The sequence below is a fragment of the Truncatella angustata genome (genome assembly GCF_020726525.1).
Source record: "Truncatella angustata strain MPI-SDFR-AT-0073 chromosome Unknown BKA67scaffold_10, whole genome shotgun sequence".
NCBI classification, from domain to species: Eukaryota; Fungi; Ascomycota; class Sordariomycetes; order Amphisphaeriales; family Sporocadaceae; genus Truncatella; species Truncatella angustata.
In genome coordinates, this window is record NW_025763390.1 from 1,122,946 (window position 1) to 1,142,137 (window position 19,192).

General features: G+C 49.8%; 8 protein-coding genes across 8 annotated transcripts; 2 read left to right on the forward strand and 6 right to left on the reverse strand.

Moving 5' to 3' along the window:
- Nucleotides 1–2,299, reverse strand: BKA67DRAFT_541097 (uncharacterized protein; the record flags this gene model as incomplete). The annotated part of the gene is made up of 2 exons (XM_046100872.1): nt 1–2,118; nt 2,222–2,299. 2 exons carry the CDS (start codon nt 2,297–2,299, stop codon nt 1–3), a joined length of 2,196 nt encoding a protein of 731 aa, XP_045952619.1.
- Nucleotides 2,300–2,966: 667 nt separating this feature from the next.
- On the reverse strand, nt 2,967–4,223 carry BKA67DRAFT_595505 (NADP-dependent oxidoreductase domain-containing protein; the record flags this gene model as incomplete). The annotated part of the gene is made up of 2 exons (XM_046105172.1): nt 2,967–3,411; nt 3,526–4,223. The coding sequence occupies 2 exons, from the start codon at nt 4,221–4,223 to the stop codon at nt 2,967–2,969; spliced, it is 1,143 nt and encodes a 380-aa protein (XP_045952620.1).
- A 512-nt stretch (nt 4,224–4,735) lies between these two features.
- On the reverse strand, nt 4,736–5,872 carry BKA67DRAFT_526388 (RmlC-like cupin domain-containing protein; the record flags this gene model as incomplete). Its single annotated transcript, XM_046098748.1, has 1 exon — nt 4,736–5,872. One exon carries the CDS (start codon nt 5,870–5,872, stop codon nt 4,736–4,738), a length of 1,137 nt encoding a protein of 378 aa, XP_045952621.1.
- A 2,032-nt stretch (nt 5,873–7,904) lies between these two features.
- Nucleotides 7,905–10,840, reverse strand: BKA67DRAFT_583253 (uncharacterized protein). Its single transcript, XM_046104057.1, has 4 exons — nt 10,290–10,840; nt 10,091–10,227; nt 9,328–10,038; nt 7,905–9,268 (listed from the first exon to the last, which is right to left on the reverse strand). Exons 1-4 carry the CDS (start codon nt 10,421–10,423, stop codon nt 8,361–8,363), a joined length of 1,890 nt encoding a protein of 629 aa, XP_045952622.1. The 5' UTR covers nt 10,424–10,840; the 3' UTR covers nt 7,905–8,360.
- A 127-nt stretch (nt 10,841–10,967) lies between these two features.
- BKA67DRAFT_583256 (uncharacterized protein) lies at nt 10,968–14,120 on the forward strand. Its single transcript, XM_046104058.1, has 4 exons — nt 10,968–11,258; nt 11,315–11,538; nt 11,607–13,315; nt 13,389–14,120. Exons 2-4 carry the CDS (start codon nt 11,442–11,444, stop codon nt 13,743–13,745), a joined length of 2,163 nt encoding a protein of 720 aa, XP_045952623.1. The 5' UTR covers nt 10,968–11,258; nt 11,315–11,441; the 3' UTR covers nt 13,746–14,120.
- On the reverse strand, nt 13,773–15,100 carry BKA67DRAFT_668868 (uncharacterized protein; the record flags this gene model as incomplete). Its single annotated transcript, XM_046108643.1, has 4 exons — nt 13,773–14,293; nt 14,386–14,489; nt 14,685–14,776; nt 14,846–15,100. The coding sequence occupies 4 exons, from the start codon at nt 15,098–15,100 to the stop codon at nt 14,070–14,072; spliced, it is 675 nt and encodes a 224-aa protein (XP_045952624.1). The 3' UTR covers nt 13,773–14,069.
- Nucleotides 15,101–15,486: 386 nt separating this feature from the next.
- On the reverse strand, nt 15,487–17,175 carry BKA67DRAFT_663973 (uncharacterized protein; the record flags this gene model as incomplete). The annotated part of the gene is made up of 1 exon (XM_046108288.1): nt 15,487–17,175. The coding sequence occupies one exon, from the start codon at nt 17,173–17,175 to the stop codon at nt 15,487–15,489; it is 1,689 nt and encodes a 562-aa protein (XP_045952625.1).
- A 520-nt stretch (nt 17,176–17,695) lies between these two features.
- On the forward strand, nt 17,696–18,469 carry BKA67DRAFT_541104 (methylase; the record flags this gene model as incomplete). The annotated part of the gene is made up of 1 exon (XM_046100873.1): nt 17,696–18,469. One exon carries the CDS (start codon nt 17,696–17,698, stop codon nt 18,467–18,469), a length of 774 nt encoding a protein of 257 aa, XP_045952626.1.
- Nucleotides 18,470–19,192: the final 723 nt, after the last annotated feature.

Below are 19,192 nucleotides of genomic sequence, written 5' to 3' on the forward strand. Positions count from 1 at the left end.
TCATCGAAAAGAATTATATGTCCCGTAGTGGGAATAAAAGTTTGGCTGATCATATAGGCAATGCTGAAAATGGTTGGTAATGGGGTTTGGCTCAGCAATGAGCAGAGCGCCAAGATCGGGCATGTGAGCGTCAACTCCCATATGTGAGAACGGCCCTACTTCGTCGGAGGAAGTGGCCAAAAGTGGCTGAATTATTTGATCATGCGGTGCAGTAGGGACTTCCAAGAAGAACGGATACGAGTCGTTAGCGGCTCCTTCATTGAAGATGCTAGCTGAGCCAGAAAGGCCATCAAGGGGCTGAATTTCGTTGAAGGCTTCTCCGACCGAGATTTCCTGGTTCCAAGCACTTGTACGATGATTGTGGGAACCGGATTGATCTACCTCGTTCATCGCTGAATTGAAATTATAATCGATGCAAGAGCTGCTATAAGAAAACGGCTGGGAGGGAACGGGGACAAAGTTTGTGCCTTGATAGAACGGCCCGAAATCGGAGCCCTGGTCATGCCTCGTTGGCAGCGCTACATCATCGGACTGGTGCATGTCGTTCAGAGATGAAGGACACTCGGTGACAAAACCGGGAAAATTTGTCGTCATTAGGCTGTGACTTAAAACGGCAATCCCCTCTTTAATTCCCTGGTCGATTTGCCTCTGAACAGTTTGGCCAGTGCAAAACTGCTCAGGCGGGTAATGTTGAGAGATCCTTGGTAAAAGCGTGTGACTATGTTCCTGGAGGTGGTTGCAAATAAACTTTATGAGCTGGATACGATGAGGCTCCACATATGGGCTAGGGAACGGTGGCTTAGCATCTGGGAAAATGATCCTATAAAATCGTAACCACTGCTCAGGAAGGGAGGCATCTTTATCAGCTCGCTCACGGAGGCGTCTGATGGCTTCCTTAGTTAGAAAGTTCACATTGTGAGTGTAGTGTCCTACACAGACGGGACCGTGAAACAAACGCTGCTCCACAGTCAGAATTTGTAGGCATGATTCACAATGAGACTGTTGGTGATTGTCCATGAGATGAGCCCTAAGGTCTTGGATTCTTTTAAAGCCCGCGTTTGTACAAAGTCTGAACCCAAAGGGATTGTTCTTGTAGAAAGGGCAGTCAACTGGAACCTTTGCGGTTTTCGTTTGCCGATTCTTGTTCTTCGGTCTGCTCTGATTGTCCTCTTCAGAATCTTCATCATTGTTGTCATCGCCAGAAGAACCTTTTCGCTGCTGCTGCTGCTTCTTGGTTCGCCCATTTGATTTCGAGATCCTGTTTCCACCACGCGAAGATCCCGATGACTGGAGGTAGCCACTGGTGTGGCAAGATTTATCGCTCTCCTTGCGCGGGTTTCGTGCGCCGCATGTTCGCCAAAAGTGATCATCCAGGATGTTGATCACCTTTTGACGAAACTCATACCAAATTTCTTCAGCAAGGTCGTTACATGGAGCTTTTTGGGATGCTGGGGTCTCGCGGTTCGAGGATAGCGAGTCACGGTCGGCATCAGCAGTAGCAGTACCTGCAACACAGATGATGGAAGCAGCTAGAGTGTCGTCGGAAAGCGTGACGCTATCCGCGGTCGATGCACCAAGTGTTTGGCCGATCAAGTGTTCTCCAGCATATATTAGACGTCCAGCTTCCCATGAGAACTCTATGCGCCAGGGGAAAAGGGGCAGCATATCGACTTCGAGACCTGTGCCATTTTGAGGTATTTCTGAAGTGAAAATGTCGAGTTCATCCACGGAAGGCAGCTCAGATACTCGTACAGGGGAGACGTCAATACCAGAAAACAGGTCCATGTCCAGCCCGCAATCATGACGCGGGTGCGTGATTGACGTACCATCGGTCAAAACTGAAAAGGACCTGCCATGGGACGAGACTGAATGCACTGCAGTTTCTGCGTATTCAGCAGCGGGTGCTTCATATTGCAGTGGCAATTGGAGTGTAGAAGCAGAAATAACAGGAGCCGAGGTTATCCCCAACTGCTGCGACTCGCTTGGCGCCAAGTCGAGGTCAACATGGTGCTGAGACTCGTTGTCGTCAGTTATACACCCGCCACCAAGATTTTGAAAGAAATGGCCCGATTGTAGGTTCTCTTCGCGGTTCACGGAGAATTCGAATTGATCAAGCACCTACACCAATGCGTGTGCAGTAGTTAGTATGAATTACTCCCAAAATATTTAATGCGGAGTAGAGAGTCTTTCAGAAAAACCCCCAGGGCCCACCTCCACTTACTCTAAGGAACAATTTTGTGGGGCTGCGTTGGTTCGTGGCGATCCCCCGTGCTGCTGCGCTGTCTTCTGGGGCCTGCATTGTGTTGCTCCTAGCCGCTTCCTTAATATTGATTGCTATTGAGAGGGCGGCAGGAATCGATATCTTGAGTTTAAAGACATGTTCGTATGTTGGAATCTTAGCATTTATATACTATGACATGACCGCCAACTGGCTGCGTTGACGCGCTACTCGACCATCAACAACCAAATTTTGCTTTTTGTCAAGTGGATGCACTGTTGGTGTTCTGCATCTCCAAAGTGAATGCGTTTGTTTAAATGCAGGTCAGTCCAATAGGAAGTCGCCCTGTTGCATGGCTTGGACCAGCACCCCAGTCGCTGGTTCCTGCCGGATTGCTTGTGAGCCAACCAGAATAGTTGCACTTCAGGAAAAAGGACTTTTTAAACGAAACTCCAACGAGTGAAGCGGAACTCTTTCCTGGCCACACGGTTAGAAGCTCGAGTAAGCATCAGGTACAATCTTTATCAAAGTCAACAACGAATCACAACCAGTTTTTCAGCTCCATGATAAGATGACAAGAAGCTAGAGAAACTGAATGCCGTGCTTGGATTATTCCGTACGTACGACCACAAAGAATTGTTGCTCTTTGAAGGAACACCACCGCTAGACCTAATCCGGATGCGGCAGATCCGGCCACTCTCGTTGTTCCCGCATAATATCACGCAAGGCGACTGGACGGCCAAGTATCTCAGACTGACTTCAGTCGATGGGCATTTGGAAAGACAACATGACTTGTGCGCGCCAGCCAAGCCGACTTGCCCGCAATATTGGGATCAGGTCCGTTGAAGTCATGAGGAAAGCCGAGCTGGAACGGTCGCACGCTCTCCAGTGAGGTAATTTGCTTATCAGTGAGCTTGATGCTCAACCCCCTGATGTTGTCTTGCAAGTGCTCAACCTTCCGACCACCCAAAATTGGGAAGACGTTCGGCGCTTTGTGCAGCACGTACGCCAGTGCGATTGCAGTGACAGACTCAATGCCGTGCTCAGCGGCTACCTTCGCCAGAGCCGCGCTCATTCTCACTTCTTCTGGCGTCTGGTAGGCTCCGGAGAGCAGGCGCAGGGGTTCGCCTATTTCTTTGCGCTGCTCAATTGCTGCTTTGGTCTGGAACTTACCTCCTCCCAAAACATCCCACCTACGTTGACATCAGCCACACTCAGGGTCAAATACCAGACCAAGCGAGCGTAAATTCGACATGATTCATTGAAACACAAAGGCTTTCACGCACAGTAAACAGGGATTAACTCACGGAGCAAGCGCCATCCCAAAATGCCGAGCCATGGGGATTATATCTCTTTCAAATGCCCTGGTCATGACATTCCATCGACCCTGGTAGACACTAAATGGCGTCTTTCCATGGTCGGCAGCGTAGGTATTGGCTGCCGCAACAATCCACGCTGGTGTATCAGAGACACCTAGGTAGAGTACCTTACCTTGCTCTACTAGCATGTGGAGAGTGTCCATAAGCTCTTTGATAGAAGTCGTCTGGTCCCACCAATGAATGTATAAGATGTCGATGTAGTCGGTCTGCAACTTCCTTAATGAGTCCCGTACACTCATATGAATGACCTTTCGGTGATTACCGCTGAAGTTCGCCGCTTGCGGGCCTTTTCCGATGGCGTGGCTTCGGTAATCCGTGGTAAACTTGGTCGCAACTACAACGGAGTCACGAACTCCGCGTTCTTTCATCCACTCTCCGATCCAGGTCTCAGACTGCTCGTCCTGATAGTTGTTGGATGTATCGATAATATTACCACCAGCTTCATAGTATGTGTCAAGCAACTTGAAGGAGGACTCTTTATCCATGGAGCCAAGAAAACCAGACCAGGCCTCGCCGATTGACATGCCACCCAATTGAAGAGGAGAGACCCTTATTGCTGCAGTTGAGGAAAATATCCGGTGGCGGCCGAGTTCCGTTGCTGGCTCTGGCGTGCTTTGGAAAGCCATTGTTCGTTTAATATTGAATTTCAACGCCGATAATCAATGGCCGAGGATGCTTCAGCACTCAAGCAAACGCTTTCGTGCTGTATTGACGCAGATGGTTGTGCCGGAACAGCTTAAATATAGATGTCCCTTCTACAGCAAGTGAGGTCTCGAAGCAGTGATATTCGCCTTGACAGCGCGGCAAGCGACACCATTGCTCTGCTTTTCACATGCATGATTCTGTTGTTTGATCGCTGACACGTGATTAAATACTCCTTGAAGTGGAAGGTGAGAAATATTCGAGGTCGAAACACCTATTGTTCCTAATTGCACTTGCCGGGCCGTTGTCGGACCGTGGAACATTGCATTCCAGCCCGCTACCTTCATCTTTCGTCAAACACTTCGTACTGGATGCATGAAAAGAACTTTGCAAGTTGCTAGTTTGTGCACTGGTCATTTGTATTTATCTTGTTCTTCATTACCACGATTTTGGCGCAAACTTGTTTTACACCCAGAAGCATGTTCAAAGAGGTCTACTAGTAAGATGCGGTATATCCTGCAACCACCGGATAAGTCGCGTAGTCCCAGGACTCTGCTTTCGAAAGCAGCTGATAGTCAATTCCGTCGCCTCCTCCGCTAACGTATAGCAGCTTGGTGTATGCAGCTGTCGCGTAATAGCTGAAAGATGTCTCAGCGGGGACGAAAATAACGTCGCCCTGGATCAGGGAAATGGTGTCATAACCATCGACCTCGACGGCAAGCTGACCCTCCTCCAACTGGAACGCAAGCGGCTGCGTGTAAGACACTGTGGTGGCAATCTGATTCGCGAGCAGCGGGCTGATGACTATATTACCCATAGTGAAGTTGTCGGCGGTCTGCGCACCAGTTGCAAGCGGGCTGATCAAGCGGTAGACACCGTCGTCGGTGTTCAGATATTTGGGGCCCTGGTTCTTGGCGACGAAGTTAGGGGTCACCTCATCGGCGGCGAGAGCGTTTGACCCGTTGTGCCAGTTTGCCTCACCACCAGCACTGCCGTTGACAATGTCCCGGCGAGGGTTGAAGTCGAGCTGGGCGTAGACGTCAAACGCTTCAAGAGCTGTGATCAGGGAAGCATCGGAGCCTGCTTCGTCTGCAATATCGGCGGGAACGAACTCGGAGCCCAAAGGAGACTCGTAATCAGTACCGAGGGCAATGAAGAGAGCCTCGAAACCACCTGGCTGAATGACACCAGTGAGTTGGGTATCGGGGTCTGTGATCTGGAAGGTGTGGATGGTGTTTTGCGGGACAGCACCGTAGTCTCCCTGCGTCAGGACTCGAGCAGCTTCTCCCGTCGCGTTGGTCTCCGCCCAGATTTGAACTCTACCCTTGGTGCAGTAGAAGTTCTCATAGTGCTCCTTGTGGATGTGAGGCAAGACACCGAGACCTGTCTTGTCAGGCGCATTGGTGTTCATCAAGGTGAAGGCACCATCAGAAGAATTGCCAGTAACAGCGAAACGGTATACTTGTGAACCAACTTGGACGGCTTGGCCAGCACCCTTGCGCAGAGCGTATGGTCGAAGGTACTGAGGAGCTTCATCTACAATGAGTGTTCCATTACTAGCTCTCTTTCCGACACAGTTAGGCAGAGCGGCGACCAGCGAAAACGCCGAAGCCAGCACAGTCGCGGTTTTCATCTTGATTTCTTGCGCTAGGTGTTGGTGTCGGGACAGATAATGATAGTAATCGACGCAACCAGTCGGGCTGAAAGAATTCGAAGACAGATGTCGTTCACTTGGGATGGACAGGCTCAGGCAACGAGAAAGGAATCTTCATAGAAAGCAGGTGCAGAAGAAGGTAATATATCCGTGTTCGCTCCTTGCAGGATCCTCCGCCTTGCAAATCTGGAAACACCCGGGCAGACTCCATTCGTTACATCGGCGACGTTGCCCAAATGCCTTTTGCTTGCATGGGCAGAGGCGTCATTATGGATCTGCCGGGTTTGCATGGGAAATGCGTGTGGGCCATCAAGACTTTCTATCTCATCTCGACGCATAGATCTGCAAGGGACATGCGTACAACGATATCCATCCGAACATGCCGTGCAGGGACAGAATTATCATCATAGCCTGCACGGGGCATACTATGCGCACGACACGCAAATACTGTTTGTAGAGTGGATCGGCCCGTGGACCTTATCGTGAATCGCGCCCGGCATTTCTTCCAGGAACAAGCAAACTGGATCCAACGTTCCGTGAAACAAGCGATTGCGCCCATGTCATATCTTCAATAAATCCACATGGTACCCTTGTCGCTCCTGAAATTGGTAGGTGCCAATGATTTTCCCGAATTCATCGCCGGCGGCAATTCCGAGCAGCCACTACGGAGATTCCGGCTCCCCACAAAGTTCAGGTCTGTCTGCATTTACCATGACTGTTGAATACTTATAGCGCAAACAGCGCTCGTATAGGTGTGTAGCATCGGCGATATGAAAATTGATGTTACAGGTATGTAGTCGCGTTGCGAAATCGCTTTGATAATTTCGTGATTTGAAACAAGGCGAAGCCGCTGACTAATTTGGCCAAGTATTTGACAAGCTTTCTCAGTGCCAAATGTGCCAAATGATGTGAAGTGTCGTATCCATTCTCCAGCTCTGAGTCTGTTAAGACCTTAGGTTCGGTATTCATAGGTGTGACATTATACATGACGTGCTCAGGAAACTAATTTTAACTCCTTTTTTATTCACTTTATCGGTAATCAGATCAGGGCTTTTGGCAAAGACACCTCAGCGCCGACGAAGCTGCTATAGGCTGTAGCTTAACCCGCTGAAGCTCAAGTCCCGTAGTCTTTTTGAAGCTCTGTTTCAGAGCTACATCGAGTACTTAACTCCGAACTCTCTCTATTAGCAACTATAGTACTTAATGTCTTGCTACTTGTTGGCCACAGCACTAAGGGCGTAGCGAGGTGCCAAGTAGCCATTATTCATACCGGAACCGTCGCCAGCACCCTCATCTTTTACACGGGTGACGACTGGGAGGATCAATTACTGGGTTGTTAAAGGAGATTAGCCAAAAGAGGCTCGGTGGATAGGAGTGCCGGAGTTCCATTTGAATACAATACACCATCCCAGTGGAACCGATGCAGCGGCTTAGTTTTTCGATATTGGCTATGAGGCAAGATCCCGAGCATCTAGTCATACCGTCTATTATAGGTAGATTCTCATACTCTATATAATTGAGAACGATGAAAAAACATTAACATCATAATTCAGAAACACACAACACGAGGGGTTTCCTTATGGTCACCCAAAAACATACCTACCTGGCGAGCAGGGATTAATTACCCCACAGCTCATAACACGGCAACGTATAACGTATAAACCACCAACCTAGCCATATAGGCCTGGTACGAGTTTTTTAAAGGTAGTATATTTTCTCATTACCACGCTATTTTTGCCATTTAATTACCATCTTAATTATTTCTCTCATTTCGTTGAATGTTAAGAAAATTTATAATATTTATGCTTTAGATTATTTCGAAGTTGTCTAATTCTTACTTCGCAAATTAATAATTGCGTTTCGGCGGTGAGAGAGCTCAAGACCGAGCTAAATTGGCAGCACAGTGCCTAGCAGTTCGAGGATTGAAATGGAGAAATAAATTGATATTGATACATGCAAAGACACGGTCAGGTCGGGGCTGGGAGGCGAGCATTTCATTCACTATGAAACACTTGCCTTGAACTATATATCACTTCGCTTGTCTCGAGGAGACGCCCACGCAATAAGCATCACCTACCCATCTCAGCATCTGCGAACGAGGAACCGCTGGTTGCGACAAACCCTCAATGAGTCGCCATCGTAAGCCACGTACCAAGCGTTGCAGATTGTTGGCTGGCTTGACTGAGTTTGTCCTGGTGGCCGAGCCATGGTGAACCCCTTAGGATACCTGACCAAATAACTAAGTAAATATCATAAATAGGCCCGAGAATTGAAAAGTATACCCTAAACAAATGAAACGCCACAAGTAGTTCGCAGTAGCCAGTACATATCAACTCCAAGTCTGCGCCTGGTCGTAATCGCTCATCATTCATAATATTCAACTATACCATTGATCTAGATTATTGTGTTTTACAAATCCCTCGACATCTTCACTCGAAAACCTTATTGTTCTGCTTCATCTTCCAGACTACGGCGTTGGTGGAGATGTATTAGAAGGTCCAGCCATTTTCAAGGGCGGTGAGGTTTCTGGCTCTGGTTCTGGGGAAACAACAATGACAGGCAGATGGTCACTTGCTGCTAGAGTCACTTTAGGCTCAGGTTTTGCTGGCAGACTGTTGCGCATCTGTGCCGCGTGGGTCGGTGACGGCACCTCCAGCGTCTCTCGACGTCGCCGACGGCCTCGAATCTCACCAGACAAGTTCGAGTGCATGTCGAGCAGGGGACCGGGCGTTCGCCCTGTGGGCAAAGTGCTTGCCCGAACAGCACGAGGTGGGTTGGTGGGCAACTGAATGGTTGGTATCTGTGCGGACGGCGGCGGCGATTCTCTTCCATGCCGTGACATATCTTCACTCACGTTAAGATGTGAGTCTGGGCTGCCTTCCCGTGATTGCTCACGTAACGAAGGCGAGGTCCAGACTTGTCTGAGCTGAGATATTTCACGATTTCGATTGTCCTCGCCCGGAATTTCAGGATAGTCCGTGGCTGGTCCTTGTTGGAACTCAGTCAAGTCGAAACGCTTACGGGAAGGCGTTCCGATATAATTGCCCATTTTGTTCAAAGCAGCGGCAAACATCCGTCGATTACCAGCATCCCTCATATTTGTTGCATTCGAGCGGCGACTCATTATGTTCGTTAAGCGACTGCCGAATTCCGACTCTGAAACACGGGGCGGGCTATCAGGGGATCCGCCATGGCCGTGTCGGCTCCTGGCGGGTGAGAGTCTCGGGCTTGCGTGAAAGACGCCACCATTAGGATCATGTGCGCTCTTGGTCTCAGAGTATTCCGACATAGCTTCATCGTCCACAGCTTTGGCCAGCAAGATATACAACGAACCGAATGCGGCAAGAGCTGTTCCGACGATCGAACCCCATTGGCCTGTATAAGTCAGTAAGTGATTAGTGTCTTGGTATGATCAACAGTAGATAGTCACTCACCAACGCTCCCGATTGGCTCGGTCATATAGTTCACAGTTTTGCTCCAAAAGTTCTTTTCGCCGAGAATTACGATAGCCATCACGGCGGCGCCGAAGACGGGAATTTCTATGGCGACCCTGAGATATTTCTTGATCTGCTCCTGGACCGTCATCATCTGTCTATCCGTGGCGCCATTCGTGCCGTCTATCATTTGATCAAGCTCGGTATTAGGCTTTGGGAAAAAATGCTGCGCCCAGTTGGCTTCTGCGATGCGATTCCACATGGATGCAAGTGATAAAAGGGCCGGGAGACAGCATGCGGCCGCAAGGAGTGTGCCAGTGCCAAAGGTCAGGACGTGGGGAGCCGGAATTACATAAATGTTATTTGTGCTTCCATTCCAACTTCGCATTGGCGACCACGGATTCCCAGGACCAATATCGCAAGTGATTCCGCATGTAAACGGTTCGCCGAAAGGACCATAGGGAAAAGCATCCGGGTTACTATCTGTTAAGGGGTTGCCTTCATTGTCTTGCAAACATGACTTCGAATTGCTACGGTAGAACTCGACCGTCAAACTCAGAAGCCCAGCCAGAATAAGACCGGTCCAGACAAAGATGAGATTCCGACCGCGATCATTGAAATACGTGGAAGAAAGTTTGACTGTGACCGGTGCTGCTAGAATACCGATTGCGCATATTTGGAAAGCCCCATATATATCCATATCGACAGCATCTGCCCATGGAGATCAGTATAATAGTGGCGCCGATGAATGCCAAGAACTTACCATCTGTGTGCACTATAGCCAGGACGATGCCGTGTATGGCGGCAATCGCCGGCAGCAAGAGAGCAGCCGCCAAGCATGCTTTCTTCAGCCATTCTACTTTCCGGGCGAGTAGACAAGCTACGACGAGTGCGTAATATCTGATAATATTAGGTTGGTACGTTTTGGATCATAGACTATTGAGCTGAAGTAGAAGACCTACAAGACTCGAGAACCCGGTCCGTATTGACCGCTCACAGGCCAAGCGCAGACTACTTGCAAAGCGTTGCTGGTAGCGTTGGAGTCGCGGGCAATCAGATTGTTTATCACCGCTGCAGTTGTGGGGATGGCTGGCATATCCGCATTTCCTCCAACATCAAGAATTCTTGTGAATCCTTGGTAGCGAAAATTTAATGGTAACCTCAAGCACGTGGGTTCAGCGGGGGAAAGCGAGTGGTTCGAGGGGGCATTGTTGGGCTTTTGAAGAGGCTCAATGGCAATTGAGAATGGGAATCTAATTGAAGCCACGACATACGCCCAGGGGACGAGGACAAGGCTCGGGGTCTCAGGCACCTCATCCGCACACTCGTGCTGACTTGCCCGTACTGGCCCTGTGATCCTTCCAGCCCTGTAAGGTGAGATCTGCAAGCCATCAATGGTAAATGAGGTGTGCTTCTGAACACAGAACGCACGGCGCAGTCCATTCACCAGCCGTCACCTGCAGCAAAGTCACGAGAATCTATGGCAGATCCACCAATGGAATTGATAAAGAAGTTCTCGCAAACGCAGCTTAGTCTAAGTATGCGGCAAGAGTCTGAACGGGCGCCAAGCTACTCCCTGAGAGGAAATACCTCACTTCAGTCACCGACGTTGCGGGGTATCTTGCGGCTTAGACCAGCCACGGGGAGCTGACAGGCACCTTCGATTTGTTGACAACATAATAATAACAGCACTGCCACCACCCGCTTGACGCTAGAAGCTTTGGAAGCTTGGCTGCAATTCCATGGCACAGCGGTGACTAGACGCTACATGTTCCAAGGATCAGAAGTCTCTATCGATTGGCGTCATCAAAGCATTGACTTCAAACCAAGCGGTAGCCCCAATTGTAGCAGCCAACTCTATACCCGCGTACAGCATTGAAGCATCATCCCATGTTCATATGAGATCTCTGGCACCATCGCATGTCATTCGGGTGAGACAAAAATTGACGTCTCATTCTGCGACGGAGTACTGACGCTCTATGCGTAGATGGTATCCTCTTAACACTGCAGTCCCAAGCACAGGTCCGTACCAGTAGTGCAAACCGCTGGCGACATGACCTCCGACTCCACTCTAACAGCCGTATCACCGTCCTAAGGCCTTGATTCCCCTCGTCATGGCGGAAAGCAACAGCGCTGATATAATCGATCTGAATACCGACAAGATCAGAGAGTGGCGGTCAATCGTCATTCTCATCGTATTTGTCCTGACCAGTGAGTATCTCAGGACCGTCACCGCGGCGAATGCGCAACGATCGATCATGTCGCTTATGTCGCAATAGATATTAATGTGTTATTTCCCTATCACATTCCTATATACGTTCCACGCGTGCTGGTCAATGCTGGCCTAGATACACTCGCTGCGCTGAGACTTATCGCCAAGACAAATCATGGCTGTCGAGATGGCCCTGCAATCGGCCACTCCGCTGTCAAAGGTGCAACATTTGTTCTCTTCAGATTTCCCATGAACTTCTTAACAGCTCCCTTGGTTGCTGATCTCTTCCTGCTGGCTATCTCGGCCATTGGTGGAGATGAGGTCTACCAGGGCGTTGTCGAGGCTAACAATATCAAGCCGTATGATATTATGATATTCTTCATCTCGTTAGCATATATCGCCATCTCCATTGATGCTTCTGGACTCATCAGATGGTTAGCATTCAAGGTTCTACAGAGAGGAGGCAGTGCTGGTCACAAACTGTTCTTCTATCTGTATTCCTTCTTCTTCGTGCTGGGCAGCTTCATTGGCAACGACCCAATCATTCTATCCGGCACCGCGTTCCTGGCATACATGACTCGTGTATCGAGCAATATCGTTCATCCCAGGGCATGGATTCATTCTCAGTTTGCCATTGCCAACATCGCCTCCGCCATCCTTGTCTCGTCTAACCCTACCAACCTGGTACTGGCAGGCGCATTCGGGATTCGGTTTCTGGACTACACGGCGAATATGATCGTCCCGGTCGTCATTACTGCAATATTCCTTTTCCCATTACTTCTCTATCTAATATTTAACGATGAGAAATTCGTCCCTTCCAAGATCGATATGCATGAGCTACCTCAGGAAATCAAGGACAAGAAACCGGTCAACCCAAACATTCCGCACGCCAGAGGCAAGGCCGAAGAGGAGGAGAACCAGCACATCAATGATGAGCAAGGCAAGGTACTATCACTGGAAGAGATCATGAATCCTTTTCTGGACAAGGGTGGTGCTAGTTTCGGAGCTTTCATCATGGCAGCAACCCTCATCACTTTGATCGCGCTGAACGCGTCCGGTCACGAATGGCCAGTCTTTTACGTCACGTTGCCCGCTGCAGTGGTCATGCTCATCTGGGACATTGCCTACGGTTGGATACACCGTCATGAAACTCGAAAGATTGCTCAAGCTGGCCGACTGGAGGTAGAAGAAGCTCGTGCAAAGCGTGCAAAGGAGGAGGAAGAGTCGAAACAGCGAGACCTGGCTCAGCAGCGCGATCATGGATCTCAAAGCAGGATGCCTCTAACAGAAACCAATCCATCTGGAGATCACAGCAATGGTGATAATCGTTTTCCCGAGCTCTCGGTTTCTAATACGGAGAACGAATATAGCGAAAAAGGCTCGGAATCAAGACCGTCGAAAGGGCTGTTCAGGGATGAGACACCAAACCAAGAACACACCAAAGGCACTTCTAAATCAATTGAAGAAGAAATAGAGAAAGAGGAGAAAGCGGCCGATGCCCAGACCCGCCCTACACACGACTCCCACACGCTCAGCTCATATCTGGCCGACAGATACAGATGGTCTCAGGAAACGTTCCCGACGGTCACAGCCGTAATTTCTCATTTACCATTTGCGCTCATACCTTTCGCGTTCTGCATGTTTACTCTGGTGCAAGCACTAGTCACAAAAGGTTGGATCGCGGTGTTCGCATATGGCTGGGACCACTGGGTAGGCAAGACAGGAACCGTCGGTGCCATTGGTGGCATGGGCTTTCTGTCAGTCATCTTGTGCAACGTAAGTCCCTTCTCAAGCACTTCGCCCGTCATTCATCATATGCCCTATGTATCCCAAACTAACTTACAAGTAGTTCGCAGGAACGAACATTGGCACCACCATTCTTCTCTCACGTGTCATTCAATCCTGGGCCAAGATCCACCAACTGAGCGGACAGCCCATCACGGAGCGTACATTCTGGGCTACTGTATATGCCATGGCACTTGGCGTCAATTACGGGGCCTTCAGCACGGCTTTCAGTGCGTCGCTGGCCGGTCTGTTATGGCGAGATATACTTGCCAGGAAACACATCCGCGTCAAAAGCCTTGACTTTGCGCGTGTAAACCTACCAATTATCGCCATTTCAATGACTGTGGGGTGTGCCGTGCTCATCGGCGAGGTGTATATAATGAGACACGATGTCGATTACAACCCAGAGTGGCTCCATTGATGAGTCCTGGAAAATAGACACTTACATATATAGATGATTTTCCATACTTTTATTAACAGACGCGTTACGTATGGTGATCAGCAGTAAGTATTTCGATGATGTGTGATTTAACGACAAGGAACAGAGCTAACCTCCGTTCCACTGAAAGGTACCTAGTGTGCCCCAGGTGAATAAATGAGGCACCGATTATTTATTGCTACGGTACAGCAGAGACCAAATCTCCTGTCTGTGTTGGGCAGCGAGACGAAACGACGGACATTTGGTCACGCCCGACTCTGGCTGCTGCGATATAGAAATTTGGAGCTACGCTCAGGAATCTCGGTTTTAGCGTAGATATGCTGCTAGATCAGGATAGTCCTCTTCAATATTCATGCGGTATCTTTCAATGCTCTCTGTAATCAGACACCTGCGAATCTCCGTCCAGGAAATAGGCATTTCACCAATAGCAGTAGAATATGGGAGCACCTCGTAGTCGACTTCCTCTCCGCGAGTCATAGTGAACCGAATGCTTTCATCCTGTCTGGCGTACAGTGGATATCCAATTATTTCTGGAAATCCATCGTGTTTGGAAACTTTCGATGTGCTTGAAATATAGCCGCTGTTCATGTTAACATCGCATTTTCCATCAAGACCCATGCACCTGAAGATGCACCTTCTCTGGTCGAGACCATCTCGCGGAAATACCACGGGGGTGGCACATGCCTAAAGTCATACACCAGCGGAGGGTGCACATCCACCAATCGACTATAATTATGTTGCTATTTCATAATGTATCCACAGCGGGTGATAAGGTAGACAGTCTTCTAATCATTAGTGCTTGCAATGAAATCGCCGAGGTCGTCACGCAAACAGATCATGTGGGGGACTTGATATCGGAGGGTGAGTGTGTCCAGCCTGAGACCGGTTAAAACCCCCAGAGCGGTTGACAGCTGGACGGACCGCGGTGCGATAGGATCCGGTTCGTCTAATCTCTTTGGTAACAATATCTTGCCGCAAACCACGTCGACGTCGCGCACACTCTCCCGAAGTATCTGGGGTAGCTATCCAAGCAGTCTGATCATGTGGTCCGGCGTTGTGAAGACGAAGGTGACATGCGATACCCAGCTCTGTCCAATTTCTCGGGCGATGCAGCGGCAGGTGATCAAGATAGAGAGCGGTTGGCTATCCACTGGAGGTCCACCTGTGTTATCAGGTTTACGAGCGCAGAAGTAGTACCCGGGAGTGTGTTGGATCCTGGTGGAGCGGAAGAGCTCTCTGTAGACTTTATCACGCAGCTCTTGAGATAGCTTATACAGTTCGCTCTCAGTTTGCGGGTAGAAGTTGCGATCTGGCGAGACTCCAAGACTCATATCCATGAAAGGCAATGCTTTGGTGCCGTACACTGTGTACGGGTTCGGCAACGATATTGATGGAAGCCGAAAAAAATCGACAGTGAAGCAGAGAATGACGGATAACTGAGCCCTAAGTTATCTGAAGGCTTTTCTAGAAAGTGTAATCTTTTGTGGTGGATGAGGCTGTAGATAAAATATTGCTCTATAAACTTCATGAAGTAGGTACTCTAAGAATTTCTTCGGCTATTTGAGCAGTTCTGAAAATGAGTCTGTTATTCTGATTCACATGATGCCGAAGTTGTTTACCACATGCGCTTGCCATTAAAGAAGCCGCAACTGTGAATAATAGAATATTCATCAAACCTTTAATCGTCGGTATTATGTCCGGTACAAAGACTTTACAACCACCACTATCCTTTTAATCGCCATTGCGGCCCAAACCGCTTCTTATAGTCGTTGTGGACAGACAAGCTATACAAGAGACCATCTCCTTCATCTTGCATAGCCTCTTGACGTGTTCGCGGCCAGCGCTGGTAGTAGTAGCCTGCGTACACATGAATCGGGTAACACGGTTCGAAAATTTCAACGTTACAGTTGGGGAGGGCTCTGCGTAGCAAAACATCATTATCCAGCACTCCATTCTTCCCGGGCACCTCATCGGTATCCGTTCCAGTCGGCAAGCCCCTGATTTGGAGCCCTCTCAAAGAAAGTTGTCTCAGCTGCGAGAAGTGATCGCCTCGCTCTAACAACAGTCGTAGGACAGATCTACAGAAAAGCTCATCCCCGCGATCGGGATCAGTCGACTCTGTGGGTTGGAATGCGTTGCGAGCCGATCTCTTCAGTTCAGGGACTGGGTCACTATCACCAGCAGCACTGCCCTCGTTCTTTGGGATTCGGTGCTCAAGTATCAACTCTTTGAGCGTGCCTGATACTCCTTGGAGGATGATCATCCATTCTCTGTTCATGATCTGTTCATACCGGTGTGGTATGTCATAACCGTCGGAGTTGGGCGCGGTCCGAATAATGGTCTCGCCAGTGAACGGTTTGATCAAGTGCAAATGTGTGAGCGCTCTGAATTGTTGAGGTAGTGACCTTGGAAGCCATATTGGACTGTGAAAGGCCCAGGTTTGTGGCTCCCGGTCACCATCTGAGTCGTCCTCGTCCTCATCCTTCCAATCGTCTTCATGAGCTTCCCCACTGGTCTTACCCTCCGAACTGGGCGAGAGTGCAGCTACCGCAGCATCAATCTGTTGGTAACACTCGGCTTCCTTCTCGGCGACCAGTGCCCAATCATCATCGTTGTTTAGAAGGGTGTCAGCATAAACAGCATCATCAGTCGGTGTTGCAAGCAACCCCAAGTCTAAGTATTTAATATGTTCACAATTGCTGCAAAATATTCTCACCAGAGCAGCTGAGAAGTATCCTCGGAGCCTGAGGTTCTGCAAGTTTGGCAGCCATACATCCGGTGCTGTCACTGCATGCCCTTTCTCCAGGGGCAGGCCGACGAGCTCCAAGGACTTCAGATTTCTGAAACTTCCAATCACCTCCACTACCTCGCTGTCGACGCCAATCGACATGCATAGCGAGTGGACATGCTGCGCCAAGAAGTTCCAGCGCTCCACCGACGTAATCTCCCTGACCCTCACGAAACTCTCCTCCCTCCCGAACTGAAGGTTCCTTCGATTGCAGTTGTCAGTAGCTCTGAGGTCATTGCGGTCGCGACTTCGCCAGTGGCGTCTCTTGAGCTTGAGGTCCTTCGCCCATTGATCGGGATTGAACTCATCTTGGGCATACTTGCGCAAAGATGGCTGATACACCAACTGTTTATGCGGATATCTGAGTTCCTCTCGGCGCGTCCATTCAAATCGTTCTTCACGTTCTTCGGGCCCTTCGTGCTCTATATCCTCCGTCTCCCCCTCTATGTCAATACCCTCATGTGTGCCTCGGTGATGGAGCTCAACCTCGTCCCAGATGACTGGGGTCAGCAGGCGCTCTAGGACTCGGCATGTTCGGCCCAGTGCTACTTGGTCTGGCAGCAGAAGAAGCGAGGTGATTTTCTGGAACAACTCGATGGGCAGCGAGGCCAACAGCAGGTTCATTCTGAACAAAGTTATGATTGGGACTTAAAATTGACTTTTAAGGGAAAGCTCAAAGACACAACGACCTGTCATGATTGGTGAGCCTCCTTCATCTCGCTGGCCTCATCCATGCGCTGGTTGTCAGCCTAAATAAGCGATTGCCTGTTTGAGCGCGCTGTGCTGAACCATTCGGAACAAAGTCTCCACTATGTTGCTAAACAGTTGGGTGAGCGCCACCTCAATCAATGATGTACAACGAGCTTGCAATGAAAGCTGTTGGGCTATATCATCGCACTCAATATGAGGTACCCCATGCCTGAATGGCTGCGAAAGTTGCATGAAGCACTTGTTGCCGTGCCGGATGAGTCACTATCCTTCTACGGCACTATGTAGGATTGCGCGAGATCTGACCAATGGCTGATGCTTCTGCCATAAAGACTAGTCGACAGACCAGACTTCAGGCCATGATGCCTCGAGAAACGATAACTAGGTCCTTTCAAAGCTGATGCTCATACCAGGCAACGAGATACGAATTATAGAGATGTCTGCGAAAGCAAACGAATCACAACAGACGACTGCATCGCAGAATGTCTATGACACAGCTGAGTTTTTCAATGGGTATGTGAAGCTGGAGAGGCAAGTCGCGGGCCTCGCCGGCGCCCCAGAATGGCCAAGGCTACGGGCAATGCTACCAGCGTTGAACGGGACCCGAGTTCTTGATCTTGGGTGTGGCATGGGATGGTTTGCTCGCTGGGCGAGAGAGGGCGGCGCCGCTCATGTTCGCGGGGTAGACTTGTCGGAAAACATGCTCGACAAGGCGCGCAGCCTGACCACTGTGGAGGGCATTGAATATCAAAGGGCTGACCTAGAGGAGATTGAGCTCGCAGAAGCCGATTACGATCTCGTCTTCAGCTCGCTCGCCTTTCATTATCTGGTCAACTTACCAGCACTATTCAGGGAGATCCGGAAGGCGTTGAGGCCGGGCGGCAGGCTGGTATTCTCAATTGAACATCCCATCTTCACGGGGCCGACTCGTGGTGGGCTAGTTACTGCCGAGGACGGGCGCAAGATATGGCCATTGGATGCTTACCAAAGAGAAGGACTGAGACTCCGGAACTGGTTCGTGGACGGTGTCAGGAAGCAACACCACACAATGGGAACATATCTGAATATACTATTGCGGGCCGGGTTCGAGCTGACGGATTTTGTTGAATGGTGCCCGACAGCTGAGGACTTGCAGAAGTTCCCTGATTGGGAGACCGAGTTTATTCGACCAACGTTTTTGCTGATTGGTGCGACCAAGAAGGCTTCTTGAGAAGGTCTGGATTGAAGGTGCACGATTTCGTTCATTCAGATCCCAAGGCTTGATCAACCTAACCTAATTGATTGACTTGACCTGAAATGGCATCGCAGTGCAAGCATGTGATAAGCGGTTAATACTTGGCACCGTGAGCCGGGCGATAAGCTCGAGCTGTGCTTGACTTTGAATCAACTAGGTTAAGCTTAGGTGAGTGGGACCGGGACTGGGGTAACAAGCTGACCGGCTGAGACCTCCAGGCTCAAGGCGGGTGCGTCACTCGCTGGCAATGGGCAGTGGACAATGGGCAATGGGCAATGGGCCTCGAGGAATTGAATGTGGGAATCTCCAACGCCGAGCTACCTTAACCGCAGGCAATCCGTAAACAATCCCCCCATGGACGTTTGGGGATGGTAATCTGACCCGACGACACCATCTCATACAAAACGCAGTCTCGTGCAATCCCTCGTTTTCTTTTCTGCCGGTTGCTGTTGCCCGTGTCTCTTGCCATGAGATAACAATCGGCAAGGCGACAGCGGCCCCGGATTTCTGGTGCTGGTACGGAGACTCTGTACCCTTTGTGGACAGATTCCCCGTCATTGCTCCCTCCCTATCCAACCACCAAGCACCTGTCACTGTGCGGTAGCTCCCTACTGAGTTGAGTTACGCGCGATTCAGCCATCTGCCATCCCGTTCGCATCCGAGCCCCCATCATCCGTACGCAGTTTGCGGCCACGACAG

Bases quoted from the DNA above. Each gene is read 5' to 3' on its own strand.
- BKA67DRAFT_583253 (XM_046104057.1), bottom strand. From the start codon at position 10,423: ATGCCAGCCATCCCCACAACTGCAGCGGTGATAAACAATCTGATTGCC. The intron at 10,039-10,090 runs GTAAGTTCTTGG...CTCCATGGGCAG, and splicing joins GGCTATAGTGCACACAGATG to ATGCTGTCGATATGGATATA. The intron at 9,269-9,327 runs GTGAGTGACTAT...TGACTTATACAG, and splicing joins CGAGCCAATCGGGAGCGTTG to GCCAATGGGGTTCGATCGTC.
- BKA67DRAFT_583256 (XM_046104058.1), top strand. From the start codon at position 11,442: ATGGCGGAAAGCAACAGCGCTGATATAATCGATCTGAATACCGACAAG. The intron at 11,539-11,606 runs GTGAGTATCTCA...ATGTCGCAATAG, and splicing joins CATCGTATTTGTCCTGACCA to ATATTAATGTGTTATTTCCC. The intron at 13,316-13,388 runs GTAAGTCCCTTC...ACTTACAAGTAG, and splicing joins TGTCAGTCATCTTGTGCAAC to TTCGCAGGAACGAACATTGG.